At 47.0% G+C, this 12,534-nt stretch overlaps 1 protein-coding gene across 2 annotated transcripts in view; it reads right to left on the bottom strand.

Annotated features, from left to right (window-relative positions):
* The window catches only part of LRGUK (leucine rich repeats and guanylate kinase domain containing), a 161,021-nt gene that overhangs the window by 17,427 nt on the left and 131,060 nt on the right, over window positions 1-12,534 (bottom strand). For both annotated transcript variants that reach the window (XM_029616833.1, XM_029616834.1), the window contains one exon: window positions 3,181-3,297. In XM_029616833.1, the coding sequence (XP_029472693.1) occupies window positions 3,181-3,297 (117 nt within the window). The remainder of the gene's footprint in view (window positions 1-3,180; window positions 3,298-12,534) is intronic.

The following is a 12,534-nucleotide window of genomic DNA, read 5'->3' as shown; positions in this document are numbered from 1 at the left end:
AGCGGGGGTCCGGAAGATCCTCCTGCCGTCCAATCGTGTTCGTCTATGGCCGCCGCCATTTTTCGGCGCCATTTTGGAAAATGGCGCCGGCTGAAGACAACAAGATTCAGTAGCAGGAGCCCGTTCCGGACCGCTGCCGTTCCGGACCGCCGCTGGACCCGCAGGTCATTTAAGTCATTTGGGGGGGGGGTTCGGGAGGGTGGGGGGATTTAATTTAAAGGGTTGGGGGTGGGTTTTAGGGGGTTTTAATGTGCCGGTTTTGCGATTTTACGTTTTTTCGATTTTTCACGATTTTTCACGATATTTTACCCCCCCAAACGGCAACAATACGATTCCCTCCCCCTCCCAGCCGAAATCGATCGTTAAGACGATCGAGGACACGATTCACATCCCTAAGGAAGAATAACCTTTTCTTTGCAAGTATGATCTCTCAAGAGCCAAGCCTTAAGACAAATGGAGATTGATTCTCCATGGAGTTTGGCCTTGAACCAATAGCTCCAAGTGTCCAGCAGACAAAGAGGAAGTTCTGTCTGTAACCTCGCCAGATCTGCATATCAGAGTCTCCTCAGCCAATCTGGAGACAGTGGGACTATACAGTCACCTTCTCTATTCTTCTCAAGATTCTCCTTACTAGAGGCAAAAGAGGGAATGCATACAGTAACTTCCCTTCTGGCCACGGTTGGGCTAGAGCATCTATTCCCTTGGATCTGATCTTCCTGCAATGACTGAAAAACCAGCAAATCTTGACTTTCTTGTGAATTGGCATAAGATCTTTATGAGACATGCCTTACTGGAACACTATCTGTTGAAATATACATACTGTACATAACATAGTAACATGAGCAGAAAAAGACCAAATGGTACATCCAGTCTGCCCACTACGTTTCTTATGGTAGCTTATGGTAACTGTTGCTCCATGCAGGTTACCTCCAAGCCTTATGTTAAGGGTAATAATATTAACAATCAAAACCAAGCACTGTCAAACCCATAACAAAATTACTGCTAGCAACATTTTTACAGGGTGAGCAGGCTTCTTAATAATTCAGATAATGCAGCTTGAACATGCTTTGCTTTTGGATTTGGCCATAGAAGCAATCCCAAGTTTTTTCCCTAATGTCTGCGTATCTGTACTCTAGACAGTAAAAGTCAGGGCCTAATGCTGGCTGTCGTCTGAATCCTATTCTCCTCCCCCCCCCCCCCCTCCCAAGCAGAAAGCGATGCTGCGGTTGCATCAAAATAATAAAAGCTAATTGGTTAAGAGTAATAATCCCTATTCCTTATGTTAAGGGTAGAAACTGATGCTCTGTGCAGGTTACCCCCAGCACCCTTGCCTTGATTTCCACCTCTAGCCTTTAGGACTCAACCCTGTCAATCCCATGCCTTTTTAAATACATTTATTGTTTTTGTCGTCACCATCTCCTGACTGAACTCCCTCTACTTGGATCTAGGATATTTCTGCTGAGGAAATCAGCATGAACATTTTCCTATGCCACAATATGTGCCGCCAGCAAGAGCTAAAGATTCTCCTCCACCCAAGGTAAGAGGAGACTGGTCTCCTCCGACACCCCTAGAGTTTAAGTACCTCCTTGCCTGTTCACATAGATTACTTCTATTGTAGGTCGGAGAGCACTCTGATGGCCTTTCCCCTTATCAAAGGAAGGAAGTACAAGAGGGCTAATCTTATGGATCTGGTCTCCAATCTCTTGATGGACCAGCGGTTTCCTCCTGAGACTTTGAGCTTCCTGCTATTGGCAGTGTGCTCCCCAGCCCAACAGACTTGCATCCATAGTAACGAGTATCCATGAAGAAGGTTCTAAACTTATGCACCTCAATAAATTCTGAGAGTCTGTCCACCTAGAAAGACTCTCTTTTGCTAGAAATGGCAATGGGAGGTGATACTCCTGAGATTGAGGTGACCAATGAGACAGACGTGAAGACTGGAGGGGTTTCATGTGAGCTCTGGCCCACGGGAACTAGATCCAAGGTGGCCACTACCATCTGCTGGAGGTAGAGAATACTGGGTTTTTTTTATGTGCTGCACCATAGATAAGTAGTTGGGGGAGTTAAACCATTTATCTGGGCTGGTGTAGCAGGGTGATTAGGGTTGCCAACTGGCTCCAGAATTTCAGGACAGGTTGATCCAGTCCTGGCTTTACTCTTCTGCCTGCAGGTACTTATAAGCCTTGCTTTTCTTAGGAATGCAATAGGGAAATCAGAATAAATCCCAACATGCAATGGAGGAAAACCAGGACTGGCTCAACCTGTCCAGAAAATCTGGAGCCAGTTGGCAATCCTAAGGATGATAATGAATGGCCTTTTACAAAATTGCCTGTCCAATATGCAGATAAACTTAGTACAGAGGTGCTCCTGGGGGTGAAACTGGCGAGGGGTTTGGACTTCCTAAATACATTTCTGTGGACAATTTAGCGGGTAGATATGATGTGATAACTTTCAAAGTGGACTTAAGCAAGTAAGTACATTTTGAAAACTAGTGTGATTATCCATTATCTCCCACATCTATATAAACCCACTGAAAAAGCAGTATTTTATCATTGTTCTACTTTTGTGCATGCTTGGTGCATATTTTCAGGTTAAGGAAAGCAACCTGAGAAAGAAAAAAAAAAGCCTAACAATATTTTAAGGGTTTTATACTCAAGAGAGAAATAATGTCTGTCACTAAAGAAATCATCAAAGAAAATGGCTCTCTCCATGCTCTTCCATATTGTTGCCTTACTTACACCATTATTCCTTCATGTGCACACATACTGTACAACACAGAAAAAGGAGTACTAGAGTACAAATGGGGGGGAAAAGTAATGTAACTTATAGTCACATAAATTTATCCATAAAACAATCATTTTACAAATGGAAATTGAAAGAGCAGCTGATAGTTCATAATTGTTAGGGATGGCCAAATTGTTCATGGGAAATGTGTTCACAGGACTTAAAAGGAAGACGTCTGAGAGCAAAGACTCTGAAGCAGGTCCATCATAGTTACAGCGTATGAAAATCTAACCCATGATGCAGATCCATGAAGAAGACTTTGACCCATGAGGATCAACTTTTAAAGCAAGTGGCACAAAATGTCAAGACAAGGGTGGGAATACGGCCCTCGGGGATCTCAGAGTTCAAGGTCATGGCCAAGCCCCTGTTTGTCCTGAAATGAATGCAGCCCTGTACCTGGGCGAGCTCGGTCTCCAGAGCCAGATCTGCTAGTGCCAGAATCCATTTGTTCCGTTAGCCCAAGGTATTCCATGATCAAGTGACTCAGTTTCACATAAGCTTCGTCCAAATCATCTACAAGTAGGGTGAGGGTGTTTAAAAAAAAAAAAGAGAGATGAAAATGAATATCCATACAAAACTCATTAACCAATCCATCTGTATATCCAACCACATTTATTTCTTTATTTCTATTTATTTGAAGCTTTTATATACCGATGTTTGAGGGACATCACATCGGTTTACATGTAACAATTGTGAAGCAATACATAAAACTAGGTAACTTCACAGAGAAAAGGACAATATAAAAGGAGACGTAACAAAATATAACTAGATAAGGAGCATAAATGCGAAACAAAAGAGTAAATTAAAGGCCTGGATAAGGAAACAGAAGAAAAAATGCATTGATTATACGAGAACGGGGAGTGATATAACATAAAAAGAGGGGGGCAATAAGAATAAACGATATTAATAAATACAACATTGTACTTGAGGTGGAGTTGGTCGGGCAAGAGAGCATGAGGAGGTGGATTATGAAAAGGCCTGTTTGAAGAGCCAGGTTTTTAGAATTTTTTTAATTTAAGGGTGCAGGGCTCCAGCCATAGGTCAGGGGGCATAGCATTCCAGTTTGAGGGTCCTGCTATAGATAGAGCTCTTTCCTTTGAGGCAGTAAGGCGGGTGGCTTTAGAAGAGGGTGTGTGTAATGTGCCATTGTAGGCGGATCTGGTGGGTCTGATAGAGGTATGGAAGTGTAGGGAGTCATTGAGCCAATGTACATCATGGTTATGTAGTGTCTTGTGTATGATGGTGAGGCTCTTGTAGTGGATTCTGAAAGGGATTGGGAGCCAGTGAAGGTCTTTAAGATAGGGGTGATATGGTCTTTTCTGTGGGTGTTGGTGAGTACTCTGGCTGCAGCATTTTGTAGCATTTGGAGAGGTTTGATGGTGGATGCGGGGAGGCCTAGCAGAAGGGAGTCACAATAGTCAATTTTGGAGAATATTATGGGTTGAAGGACGGTGCGGAAATCATTAAAGTGGAGCAGAGGTTTAAGTTTTTTTAGAACATGAAGTTTGTAATATCTTTCATGGTAGAGTTTATGAATTGTTTAAGGTTCAGTTGGCTATCTAGGATAACGCCAAGGTCTCGAACGTGTTGAGTGATAGGAGTTGAAGGGGGATTCGTGTTGATGTCAGTGGTGGTCATGAAGTTAGGGTTATGTGATATAATGAGGAGTTCAGTCTTGGAGGTTTTGAGGGCGAGGTTAAGATTAGAGAGGAGGTGGGTGATGGATTTGAGGCAGATTTCCCAGATCTTGAGGGATTTGGAAATGGATTCGGTGATGGGGATAAGGATTTGGACGTCGTCTGTGTAAATGAAACGAGTGAGTCCTAAACTAGATAGGGGTTGGCATAGGGGCAGCATGTATATATTGGAAAGAGTAGAGGATAGGGAGGAGCCTTGGGATACCCCTCGAGTTAGGTTGATAGGTTCAGATTCATTGTTACCAATTTTTACTTTGTAGTGTCTATTGTTGAGGTAGGATTCAAGCCATCGATGGGCGGTGCCAGTAATGCCAATTTCAGAGAGGCAGTTTTGAAGACTCTTGTGGCCGATAGTGTCGAAGGCGGAAGAGATATCTAGCATGGCAAGGATGTAGGAGTACCCATTATCAATACCTTTAAGGAGAATGTCAGTAAAGGAGATTAGGAGGGTTTCTGTACTGAAGAATTTGCGGAAACCAAATTGAGAAGGGTATAATATATAGTTTTTCTCAAGGTGATCAGAGAGTTGGATGTTTATTACTTTTTCCATAAGTTTTGCTAGGAAGGGTAGGTTCGAGATAGATCGATAGTTGGCAGGTTCAGACGGGTTGAGATTGGGTTTCTTAAGGATAGGTTTGACAATGGCTTGTTTTAAAGAGGTGGGGACGGTTCCAAAGGTGATGGAACAGTTGATGATATCAGCTAAAGGCTTGGCAATTAGGTTAGGGATCGTCAGGAAGAATGTAGTGGGGATGGTATCAGTGGGGTGTGAAGCTGTTTTAATTTTCTTAAGAAGGGTTTCTATTTTGGATGAGGAGGTGGACTCAATGGAGTCTAAGGTTGCATGATGAGTTTTAGCAGGGATGACTGAAGTGGTGGTAGAAGGGGGAAAGCTTGATATAAGTTTAGAAATTTTGTCATGGAAAAAGCGGGCAAGGTCATCACACATGGTTTTGTTATCAGCACTGGGGTGAGGTGGGGAGGCTGTTTTAGTAAGGTCGGAAACATAGGAGCAGAGGGCCTTAGCGTTGAACTGAATATTGTGAATTCTTAGGGCATAGAAGTCACGCTTGGTATTAAGGATGGAGGTTCTGTAGTGGGCAAGGGCAGATTTGTATGAGGCCTGTTGGGAGGGGGAGGGATTGGTGCGCCATTTCTTTTCAGAGCTTTTTAGGTTGCATTTAAGTTTTTTTAATTCAGGGGTGTACCATGGTTTTCTAGAGTTGTGGGAAGGGTTTAATTCTTTGGTTATTAGTGGGCAGATTTTGTTGGCGATTTCATTGGTGATATTGTTCCAGTTCGAGAGGGTGGATTTGGGGTTGGATAGGTTGAGATCGTTGAGAGTGTCATTGAGAGAGAGAATTAAATTGTCTTTAGAGCAGGCTCTTCTGAATTGGAAGGTTGTGGGGTTTGGGGTATAGAAGTTTTCGTTATGGAGAGTTTAGTTTTGATAAGGAAGTGGTCAGACCAGGGGACGGGGGTGCAGTTCGGTGTTTCAGAAGAGAGGATGTGGGAGTTAATAAAAATTAGGTCTAAAGAGTGGCCTGCTTTGTGTGAAGGGCTCGATATGGTTGTTTAAAGCCCATGGTGATCATAGAGGCTAAAAAGGCTTCACAGGAGGGGGATGGGGGCGTGGCGTCTATGTGGAGGTTGAAATCTCCAAGTAGGATGGCCGGTATGTCCATATTGAGATTGTCAGCAATGAATTCAATAAGAGGAGAGGCAGTGTTTTCAAGGAGGCCTGGAGGGAAGTAGACTAGGCATATTTGGAGTTGAGTGGATTTGAAAAATCCAATTTAAAATTGGGGAGGGGGGGGGGGGATATGAACCGTTTGGGATGTTAGTCTGAGTTCTTTTTTGGCTGCTAATAGGATACCTCCTCCTCTTTTGTTGGGCCTGGATAAGGAGAAGATGTCATATAAGTGAGTAGGAAGTTGGTTGAGAGTAACTAGGTCGGTTTGTTTAAGCCAGGTTTCTGTTATGGCACAGATATCTGGATTGTCATCAAGAAGAATGTCGTTTAGGATGGGTGTTTTCTTAGTTAGGGATTGGGAGTTGAAGAGAATAATAGAGAGGGTTGTGAGGCAGAGTAACTGAGTCAAGGGGGATAATATGATGGGGAGTAGGAATCTTGAGTGGGTGGTAGGTTGGATAGAAGTGATTTTTAAAAGTTGCGTGGGGAATATTGGAGGGTGGGTATAGGTAGGGTTGCCATGATTGGAGATAGGAGTATGGAGGGTGGGGTGGGCTGAGGTACAGGGATAGTCTAATGAGTATGGGGTGGTTGAGGTAAGAGGAGGAGGAAGTAGGGGTGGAGGGGGTTTGGGGAGGGGAGGTAAGCTGAGGAGGACGAAGGGTAGCAAAACGATAAAGGGGGGTGCAAGGAATGCCGTGGGGTTGAGAGGGCGGTAGTTGGGGGGTGGGAGAGATGGGGGGGGTGGGATAGAATAGTAAATGGATCCAAGAGAGGATGAGAGGAAGGGTAGCTTCAGGGGCAGCGCAAAGGGGCGCGCTAAGGGGCAGGCCCCTTAGTCGCGCTCCTTCAGCGCGCGGCGCCAAAGTCTCACCGGCCCGAAATTTAAATGTCCTGTTCCACGTCGCTTCGATGAGGTAGGTCGGTAGGCAGGGTTATTGCAGGCAGGCGTTGTCGGGCGAGTCCAGAGGAGTCTGATCACGGGCCTGGGGGGACGCTGGAGGTGGTCCTCGTGGCGGTGCAGGGGAACAGGGCTGATTCAAGGCCTTGATGGGACTCCGGGCTGGGGCAACGTCGCAAGCGGATTGGGCGCAGAAGGGAGCGGCAGGGCTCACCGGCACATACTATGCATTAATCTCCTTCAGTTAGCTACTCTCCTTTATTTAGATATGTCTTGGGAAGCTTGCTGGGTAGACTGGATGGACCATTTTGGTCTTTTTCTGCTGTCATTACTATGTTATCACCAAACTCAAGTTGAATCCCATGATGTTAAATGATATAATAATAATTTGTGCTGACGTTTGCAGCTATATCATGGCTAAGTCATTCACTTGTCACTAAAAATTGACATATATGTGTTTTTTAAACTACAGCTGAATATCTTCCAGTGAGCATTTTCATTGTCAAAATTCATCCTCCTCTTTCTTTCCTTTCGAAAGCAGAGAAGCTTTCCTGCAGAAGGCTGAAGAAGCTCTAAAGTTATAAATATTTGACAAAGTATGGGTGGGGGGGGGGGGGGGAATAAAGCAGAGTTGCTTACCTGTAACAGGTTTTCTCCGAGGACAGCAGGATATTAGTCCTAAACATGTGTGACATCATCAGATGGAGCCCCAATATGAAAATCTTATGCCAAAGTTTCTAGAACTTGATTTGGGACACTGAGCATGCCCAGCATGCCCTATACCATGCATTCACATGGCGTCCCTCTCCAGTATTATAATATAGAATTATATATAAATGAAAAATTAGTCCTCATATATGGGTGAATCCCTAGCTACAGGCTGCTCCTCAACACAAAAAGGGACCAACAGACACCCAACAGGTGTCAAAAGGTACAACAACAGTGCTGTTGGTAACAGAGGGGGTAGACAGCTTGAACCCAAACAACAGGCCCTAGGCGGGGAGAGTTGGGTTCTACACCTCAGATTCCGAACCTACTGTCGCATTGGCCATCCCTATCAAGATAATAGTGAGATGTGAATGTGTGGAGAGAACTCCATGTCGCAGTCTTGCAGATCTCCTGGAACTGCTCGCAAGTGGACCACCAACGCTGTCATAGCTCTGGCAGAATGAGCCTTGACATGACCCCCAAGATTCAGTTCCAGTTGGGCATAACAGAAAGAGATGCAATCTGCTAGCAAATTGGAAAGTGTCTGTTTGACAACGGCAACGCCCAACCTATTCCTATCAAAAGAAATAAAAAGTTGTGTGGACTGTCTATGGGCTTTTGTCCACTCCAGATAGAAGGCTAAGGCTCGCTTTCAATCCAACCTGTGTAATGCTCGTTTGCCTTGGTGTGAATGGGGCCTGGGAAATAATGTTGGTAAGATGATGGACTGGTTAAGATGGAAGTCCTTCACCACATTAGGCAAGAATTTAGGGTATGTATGAAAGACGACCCTGTCTTGATAAGTTGGATAAGTCACTAAGTCTTGGAGCTCGCTGACACTGTGTGCTGAGGTGATCGCCACCAAAAATTTGACCTTCCAGGTCAGGTACGCAGTGGCTCAAAAGGAGCTTTCATCAGCTGAGCTAACACCATGTAGAGATCCCAGGACACAGCGGGAAGCCTTAGGGGAGGCTTCAATTGAAGCACACCCCGCATGAATCATACAGCTTTAGGGGTCGATTTTAAGACCCGCATGCAGTTCCCAGCGCGCACACATGAACGCGCCGATTGTATAACATGAGCATGCCAGTGCGCGCATTTTATAAAATACGGGTCCCGTGCGCACATGTGTGCCGGATTTTCATGTCCATGCGTGCATGTGCGGGTGGGTGGCCTGCTCCTCGCGCAGGTGGAGGAATTTTAGAAAAATACGCACGGCAACACAACTGAGCCTCCCTCAGTTCCCTCCCAGTCCGCTCCAATTAAGAAGCGGACTGGGAGGGTCCTTCCTCCCTCTTCCCCTCTACTCCCCACCCCATAAACCTACCCTAACTATCCCCAAATTTTTTATTTTGCTACTTACTGCTCCTCAGGAGCAGAAGTAATCTCTGTGCACCAGCCAGCTGCTGGCACACGCTTCCCTGAGACAGCGTCAAATGGTGCTGTCCTGACACGCCCCCCCACCCAGACCATGCCGCCTGGCCAGTCCCTTTCCAGAGGCTCGGCACTTTGGCGCGTTTTTGTGTGGGGCAAGAGAACGGATCTAGGGCCTTCTGCTCACAGCACATGGAAAACCTCCTCCAGTCTATATGACTTTCTAGTAGAAGGCTTCCTAAAAGCCACCAGGACCCGAGACACATCCTCTGAGAGATCAAGTGGTTGCAGAATTAACCTCTCAACAACCAGGCTGTTAGTGACAGGGCCTGGAGATTGGAATGTCGCAACCTGCCTTGATCTTGCATGATGATATCTGAGGAAGTTCCCAGACTGATCGGTCTCCAGATGGACAACTCCCGTAGGAATGGAAACCAGATCTGTCTCAGCCAATAAGGGGTTATGAGGATCACAGTCCCCTTGTCCTTGTGATGCTTCAAGAGAGTCTTCACCACTAATGGAGAATATGCTTACAGAAGACCCTTACCCCAATGACGGAAAAGGGCGTCCGAGGCTGGTTTGCTGTCTGACCTGTACAGGGAGCAGAACTGAGGCACCTTCCTGTTGCAAGAGAACATGAATAGATCTAGGCCCGGGTTCCCCCAGAGGTGGAATATTTGATTAGCCATCTCCTGGTCCAGGAAACCATTCGCGGGTCTGAAGGCATGACTCAGTCTGTCTGCCACCACATTCTCCGGCCCTGAGCACCGTCACTTGGGTCAGGACCCATGACCAGTTCTGGAAAGCTTCCTGACACAGGAGGTATGATCTTGTACCTCCCTGCTTGCTGACATACCACATTGCTACCTGGTTGTCGATTTGAATCAGGACAATTTTGTTGGACAGCCAATCTCTGGAAGCCCATAGTGCTTACCTGATCGCTTGAAGCTCTAGGAAGTTGATTTGACAACAGCTTTCCTGAGCAGACCAGAGACCCGGGGTGTTGAGCCCATCAACATGAGCTCCCCAGCTCAGGGTGGACACATCTGTGGTTAGGACAATTTAGGTAGGAGGACTTTGAAAAGAGATCCCCCTTTCCAGATTTGAAAGTACTCGCCACCAGGACAACGAGTCCCAGAGAGACGGGGTGACTCGGATGCATTCCCGAAAATTCTGTGTGGCCTGGCACCACCGCGACCCCAGGGTCCATTGGGCTCTGCACATATGTAAGCGTGCCAAGGGAGTGACATGGATGACTGTGGCCATATGGCCCAACAGCCACAACATGTGTCAAGGCTGACACCTGTTGGCTCTGCTGAATCTCTACCATAATGGTCATCAAAGTGACGGCCCTTTACGAGGCAGGAAGGCCTTGGCCTGAAAGTCCATTTGAAGTGAAGGGCAGAGATGGGACTTCAGATAGTTGATAATGAACCCTAGTGACACCAATACCCGGATGGTCAAGCGCATAGATCTGACGGCCCCTGCCTGAGATGTGCTCTTGACCAGTCAATCGTCAGATAAGGGAAAACATGTACCCCCAGCCTGCGAAAGTGTACCACCATCCCGGCCAGGAATTTTGTGAAGACTCATGGGGCAGAAGCTAGCCCAAACGGCATAACCCGGTAGTGGAAGTGCCGTTTTCTCACCACAAATCGGAGATATTTTCTGTGACTGGGGAAGATCTCTGTGAGTGTACACGTCCTGTAGATCGAGGGAGCATAGCCAGTCCCTTTTTTGCAAAAGGGGGATCAAAGTGCCCAGGGAAATCATCTTGAACTTTTATTTTCTTAGAAATTTGTTCAAGGCCTTTAGATCTAGGATGGGACGGAATCCTCCTGTTCTCTTTGGAATCAGGAAGTTTGTGGAGTAGAATCCCTGCCCTCTTTGCCCTGATGGGTTAGGCTCGACCTCTCTTGCTGTTAAAAGGGAGGAGAGCTCCATTAGCAGTTTCTCCTGATGTGCTACCGGCCCCCAAAATGAGCTCAGATTCAATTGGTACCCTTGATGGACAATGGAAAGAATCCACTGGTCTGAGGTTGTACTTGACCATTGGTTTGCGAAGAACCGCAGCCTGCCCCTGACTGGAGGGTCCAACTTCCCGGGTAGAGACAACTGGCCTATGCTCCCTATAACTCAGTCAAAACCCCAGCCCTGGAGTTAACTGAGGCACTTCCTGTGGCTTAGGGACTCTCTGCTGCTTGGGAAGGCCATGGAAGCCCTGATGCTGTTGATGGGAGCGAGGAGGCGGAGGATAGTACTTCCTCTGGTGAAAGAAAAACTTTCTCAGTCCCGATCTTGCCGACCTCCTAGAGGAGGAGAAAAGGTCTGGAGTGCTGGCAGAGAGTTGTTGGAGAGCTTCCTGGAGGTCCCTGAGCTGGGCCATAGGGTCCCTCACCCTTTCTCCATAGAGATTCTCCCTAGTACACGACACATCGGCAAGTCATTCCTGTACCTAAGAAGCCTGCAGCCATTCCATTCTGTGGGCAATGATTCCCACAGCAGAGACCATTGATGCCGCCTCAAAAACATCGTAGGTTGCTTGGACCTCGTGTTTCCCGCACTCCAGGCCCTTATGCACCAGTGACATGAGGGTATCCTGCTGCTATTGAGGCAGTTGCTCAGCCAACTCCAGCACCTTCCTCGAGATGTCCTGTGAGTACTGGCTCATGTAGAGCTGATAGGAAGCTATGTGGGCAAGGAGCATGGCTCCCTGAAAAACTTTAGAACGCCCCTGGGGAAGGGCCTGGGGAAGGGCAGCCTTCTAGACGAGGTAAACCCTGTCAGCACCCCCATCAGGGGGTGTTCCCAGATTCTCAGCAGTAACTCCTTAAGGATATTGTGCACCAGGACCACCACAATCTCTTTAGGAGGCTCCATGAACTGGAGGATCTCAAGCATTTTGTGCCTGGCATCCTCCTCCGTCAGTAACTGAAATGGAATGGTTTCCACCATCACCCTCACAAACCCTGTGAAGGTTAAGTCCTCAGGCGGAGACTTCCTTCACTCCTCTGGAGAAGAAGGGTCTAATGGGAGACCCTCAGATACCTCGGAGGACTCTGAGGTATCCTCCCCTCAGAGGTCATAGGGACCCTCATCCTCACTGTAAGCAACAGGGGATGGGGCCCTAGGCGCTAGGCCTTCATCCAGAGGTGCAGACACTGGTAAAGCTGTAGGGGGGGCTACAGGCCTCAGCATAACTGCCGGCCTGGGTGGAGTTTCCTCCTCCAAGAAACTAGCAACAACCACCGTATCAGCAGGGGAAGGCTGTGGTGCCCAGATGGGCACTGATGCCGTCCCAGGAACGAAGTGGATCAGTAATGCACCGAACTTTAGCTTTTCCAGCAGCGATTTCAGGATGAATGGTACTGGCTCCG

This window comes from Rhinatrema bivittatum, chromosome 9 (genome assembly GCF_901001135.1).
Source record: "Rhinatrema bivittatum chromosome 9, aRhiBiv1.1, whole genome shotgun sequence".
In the NCBI taxonomy this organism is placed as follows: domain Eukaryota; kingdom Metazoa; phylum Chordata; class Amphibia; order Gymnophiona; family Rhinatrematidae; genus Rhinatrema; species Rhinatrema bivittatum.
Note: the sequence above shows the minus strand (reverse complement) of the source record. Positions and strands in the feature narration are given on the sequence as shown.